Source organism: Nannospalax galili, unplaced genomic scaffold, assembly GCF_000622305.1.
Source record: "Nannospalax galili isolate Female #2095 unplaced genomic scaffold, S.galili_v1.0 scaffold312, whole genome shotgun sequence".
Taxonomy (NCBI): domain Eukaryota; kingdom Metazoa; phylum Chordata; class Mammalia; order Rodentia; family Spalacidae; genus Nannospalax; species Nannospalax galili.
The window spans coordinates 6873127-6878958 of record NW_008335967.1 but is presented as its reverse complement, the minus strand read 5'-3'; the positions used below and the strand labels follow the sequence as shown (position 1 = coordinate 6878958).

Genomic DNA, 5832 nt, shown 5'->3' with positions numbered 1-5832 from the left:
TGTTAAGGATTATAATATCTTCTTGGTTAACTGTTCCTTTGATCAGAATGAAGTGACCCTCCTTATCTCTTCTGATTAGTTTTACTTTGAAGTCTATTTTGTAAGATATTAGAATTGCAACCCCTGCTTGTTTCTTAGTGCCATTTTCTTGGAATATTCTTTTCCATCCTTTTATCTTAAGGCAGTGCCCGTCCTTGAAGGTGAGATGGGTTTCTTGTAGACAGCAAAGAGATGGATTTTGTTTCTTTATCCATTCACTTAGCCTATGTCTTTTGACTGGGGAGTTCAGTCCATTGATATTTAAGGTTATTATTGAAAGATGTGTATTGGTTCCCATCATTTTGATTATGTTTGTGTTCTCTGCCTAATTTTGTGTTTCCTCAATTGTACCTTTATTTTCTTTCATTGCCCCTGGGGTATAGTTGTTTCTCTGTCTGTCTCTGTATTGCTTCAAGTATTCTTTGAAGGGCTGGTTTTGTGGACATGTATTCTTTCATGCTATTCATGTCATGGAAGATTTTTCTTTCCTCCTCAACTATAATAGACATTTTTGCTGAGTAAAGTATTCTGGGCTGGCATCTATTGTCATATAGAACTGGAAATACCTTGGACCGGCCTCTTCTGGCTTTCATAATTTGCATTGATAAGTCAGCTGTAATTCCGATGGGCTTTCTTTTGTATGTGGCTTGTTTTTCTTTTGCTGCTTTCAGTATTCTCTCTTTGTGTTGTACATTTAGTGTTTTTACTGTATGTCGCGATGAGTTTCTTTTCTGATCCTATTTGGTGTTCTATGTACTTCCTGTATTTGTATGGGGATGTTTTTCCTTAATTTCCAGAAATTCTCTTCTACAATCCTGTTTAAGATCGGGTCAACACCATTAACCTGAAATTCTTCTCCTTCTTCTATTCCTATGATCCATAAATTTGGTCTTTTCATGGTGTCCCACATCTCTTGCATATTCCATTCCTGTGTTTTTTAAAATTTTCTATCATCTTTGCTTGAGTGGTCCAGTTCTTCAATTTTATTCTCCAATGTTGATATTCTGTTTTCCATTTCATTCATTCTAGAGGTGAGGCTTTCAACCCTGTTATTTCAGTTTGGCTTATTGAGTTTTGCATTTCCTTCTTCATTTCTTCCTGAGTTTTCTTCAATGTTTCTATCTCTTTTGTGAATTCATTTGGAAGTTTATCCCTATCTTCTTTTAGTTCTTTGATTTATTTGTTCATGTGTTCTTTAAATTCTTTGAATTCCTTGATCATGTCTCTGATTGTTTTTTTAAATTCAGTGTCCTCGGTTATTTCTAGGGGGTTCTCTTTGTAGAATTCTCCTACAGGACTTGTGTAGTTTGGTGGGGACATAGTGTTTTGGCTTTCCATTTTGTTATTCTTTTGTTGTGATTTTGGCATGTGAATCCCTTTTGTTGTTTATGATTCTGATATGAGAATTAAGTTGAAGTACACTTCTGTTTGTGTTATCGGGGTGCCTAGGTCCCTTCCTTATTGATTATGTAAAGCTGGTTGGTACAGGTTTCAAGTTCTCGGATTTTATTTTGGAGGGAACTGATGGTTTAAGATCAGCTATTCAGGAGCACCCACAGAAGCCCAAGTCAGGTTCCAGTCAGGTACACTCAGGCTTCCTTCTAAGGTTTGGACCCCTGTTAGCAGGAACTCCATGTGGAGGCAGGATCCAGGTGCTCTCAGGCAGTCCCCTGCATTCTCAGCCCCTGTGCCAGAAGGAGGCCAGAGCCCAGCACTCTCTGGCAGTCTGCTGAGATCATAGCTGCTACACTGATGGAGGTCAGAACCCACCGTCTCAGACTGTCTGCTAGGATCCTTAATGAGCTCTCTTATATGGCCTATAGAGTATGATTTGTGTCCCTCAATGTCCTTCAGTGTGGATCCATCCACTGAGCCCACCAAGAGTCCCAACCCTGTAAGACACTGTCTTTCCACCTCTCAGAAACCATCAATTGCCAAAAGTTCCTTAGGTTGGGTTGGGATGGGATTTCTAACCTATTTCTCCATTTCTGTGCTGGGATTTTGTCTGGTTTGAGCTTGTACATGCTTGTACAAGCTGTCGCTTGTAGGACTTGTACATGCTGTCACCATTGGTGTGAGTTCATATAAGTAACTGACCAGCTGTCTGGAAGACTGTGTTTCCTTGTGATCATCTACCCGCTCTGTCTTATAATCTTTCCACCTCCTCCTCCACAATGATCCCTGAGTTTTGGAAGGCAGAGCTTTGAAGTAGCTGTCTTATTCAAAGATAAGTACTCTGTGGCCTCTGTTCTCTGCACATTGGTGAATTGAGGGTCCCTATGTTAAATCCTATCTGCTACATAAAGAAACTTCTCTTGTCAGAGTTAAGAGATGCATTCATCTTAAGTGTAGAGGTTGCATTGAAGATGTGTCATGTAAGGTTAAGTCTCCTACTATCTCCCTCTCTCGAGTTCCTACTACCTCTTATCCCCATGGTTCATTTCCATTTTCCTGCCTGCTGTGGTATATTGGGATGTATACCAACATTTAGGGATTTGGAGCTAAGATCCACAAATGATAGAGAACTTGTGTTGCTTGTTTTTCTGAGTCTGTGTTATTTCTAGGTCAACTTGGGATAATACGTGATCACATAGCCCATATGTTTATTACCATAATATATCTTTACATTGCTTCTTTTAGGATTTAGTAAACGATTTTAAAGAAATTTCTGCTGGTACGTGCTCAAGCAATGAAATTGCCACTCTGTCTGGCTGTCTCATTTTATTTTCCAGTGTCTTTATTTCCTAACATCAGTATTTACTTTTGACACATAAACTAATAATTTAGGTCTGTAAGGGGCATTTTGATGTAGAGACAAATTACTCTAAATGATATTTTTGCTAGACTCTTGAAGGTTTCTATCTTCAGTGTAGATACACAAATATTTCCTTTGTACATTACATTTTGTAAAAAGTATAATATTTCACATCATTTTTACCACAGTTCTTACTTTGCTTCTCAGCTGAAGTAGTCAAAATTCTTGATAAAATATGCTTTTAAAAGAGGCTTCTCTGAAAATAATGTGCTCTGTCCTTAGGCTAATTAGATCGAATACTAAATGTAAGGTTGTGTCTCCATGAGACGGAAAAGCAGAGACCCTTAGCACTGACTCCTCATGTCATTCTCTTGTTTCCATATCTGTGACTCTGTTTCCTCGAGCTTAAAATATTGACTGATTGAAAACTGGGGTCATTGACAACATAGGGCAATTTGAGTGTCATATAAGGATTATGATTTTTCACCCTGACTTGAAGATAACCTGTTCAAATCCAGAAATTTGGAAAGAAATATTATATAAAAACAATCTCTCTCCCAGTGATTCCTCACCACATCCTTTCTGTCACTCTAAGAAATGCAGTAAAACTTCATGTGGAATAATCTTACACTATTAAGAGTACTCTTTAATGCTTAGAAAATTTGCTGACAGAAGAAAATGTGAGATGCTTTGATTTTTGTTAACTTTGTTCCTGCCTATCCATGACTGCACATGCAGAATTCTTTGGTAAATACTGGAAGTTTTAAATTGGTCAGTATGACAGTATGTGAAATGCCTCAGTGACATTTAATGGTCTTAGCTGTCAAGGAGCCATTGCTTGCATATCATCCTTCCTATAGTCAGGCTTTAAGAGATGTTATTCAGGTTTCTATAGATATAGAGTTTTTTTTTTTTTATTGTCGAGGTGTAGGTTTCTAGATTTCTGACGCTTGTTCACATTTTGTTGGAAGTGATGGCATTGCTACGAGGAAAATACAAACCCTTTCATCCTGATGTCACAACAGAGCATTCTACTTCACGTTTGTAATTCCATTTACTCACATAAGAAAGTCATACTTACAGTTTTCATTCCTCCCAGATTCATCCTCTGGATGTCTCAGAGCCTCAACTCACCAGGGTGCCATCGATGTTTATGTCAGCCAGTTGGGGGAAGTGGAACTGAAATCACAGGAAGGTGAGTAACTGGAATGTTATAGTTTCATGTGTAGTATAAGGAAAAATTGATGTAATACTCAGGAAATAGGTGGTCAGATTACCTAGACTAAAAGAAATTTTTCTTTGCATAGAACTTGATTTTAAAACTCGTTCTCTAGCTCTCTTGACCAATCAGCAATCTTCATGTTTGAACAGATAGTCATGAAGATAAACTTTCTCTTTGTAGTACACACAAAAATGTTATTATTCTGTACTGTCTGTTACAGTAGAATTCTTAATGTTCCTCTATGGGCATTTTTAGTTTAGCCATGTGTGAAAAAAAATCTCTCTAAGTTGGAACTTTTGTACCAGCCTGTAGATGTCCTCTTCTGACTGTTACTGTAAAACAATGGTTGTCAAAGTTGATCCTGAAATAAAAGTCTCACCACAAAGGTCCCTAAAGCTGTTGGTGACTTAGTCTTTTGAAATACCAAGCTTCTGATGTGTCTCTCTTTATAATTTTTCTTACAAATAACTTTCTCTGAGTTTTCATATTTTATTTAAAATGGTATAGTTTTTATTCATCTGAAAGCTAAATATTAGCATACAGGCACACAAACTTGCATAACAAGTGACTTGGTGGAAGCCCTTATGGCTGAAGTGGCCAGAGTATACAAAATTATGAAGTATATGTCTATATAAATATTTTAAAACAAAGTCTTAAAAATAAAATCTGGAATTTCTTACATACTTTTTAGAATATAGGACTATATGTATAAGAAGGAAAATATTTCCTTCCAGAAATTATTTCCTGCTGTTAGTAATTTTTTTTACCACGTAACCGTTTTTTATCCCACTAGTCTGTCTTACCAGAGCATCAAAGGAGAGCTATAGACAGCTCACATGGTGATGTGGTGGTTTCAGTGGAAGTGTCTCCCATAGGCTCCAAGTGTTTGAACACTTGGTCAGTTAGTGGTGCTGTTTAGGGAAGGTCATGGAACCTTTAGGAGGTATGGCCTTCCTGGAGGAAGCATGTTACTGGGCTTTGAGAGTTCATAGCCTTGACCATTTCCAGTTTGCCTGGCTCTGCTTCTAGTGCCTGTTTGAAGATGTGAGTGCTGAGTTTTCTGCTCTCTCCACCTCTGCTGTCCCATCGTGATGGACTCTTTACCCTTTGGAACTGTAAGCCCAATAAACTCTTCCTTTTACAAGCTGCCTTAGTCACGGTGTTTTACCACAGCAATAGAAAAGTAATACAGGTACAAAATTGAGGTTAGTGCTGACAGATAGGCATAATTCCTCACAATTGATTTCTTTTTCTTTAAAATGGGATATGATCTTGTCCTCACTAAATTGCTAAGAACTTAAGTAATACAGGTAAATTGTAAATGCCAAGTACATCATATAATTTTATTCTCTTTTGAAGACCCAAGGAAGAAAACCATAAACCATTAATATAACTAGTAACAGTAAAAAACAAAATTATTTTTTTAATAACCACATAATTAGAAGAATCATTTCATTACAACAGCATTGACATATTCAATAACAGTTTCCAGAACTAAGATGCATCTCTTTCAAAATTGGCTGTAAATTTTTAGGTTTACAATTGAATTATTACAGTTATACAATATTGTACTCAGTATAAACCCTATAAAACTAAATGAGGTTTTAACCTTTTAAAAAAGATCTCCATCTCATTATTAAAATACACAGTTTCATACAGAAAAAATCATTTTTAATGCAATTGACATTAAGATGTTTGCACATGCGTTTCTAATCTCTGTATATCTGATTATTACTAGTGACAGTTATGTTCTGAGCTCCTTGGCTTCTGAGCATGGATATAAAGTCATCAGGTAGATTTCAATGGTAATGTTTTT

General features: G+C 36.8%; 1 protein-coding gene across 2 annotated transcripts in view; it reads left to right on the top strand.

Annotated features, from left to right (window-relative positions):
- Fam185a (family with sequence similarity 185 member A) overlaps positions 1-5832 on the top strand; it is a 74239-nt gene that overhangs the window by 47866 nt on the left and 20541 nt on the right. For both annotated transcript variants that reach the window (XM_029562354.1, XM_008830771.3), the window contains one exon: positions 3894-3989. In XM_029562354.1, the coding sequence (XP_029418214.1) occupies positions 3894-3989 (96 nt within the window). The remainder of the gene's footprint in view (positions 1-3893; positions 3990-5832) is intronic.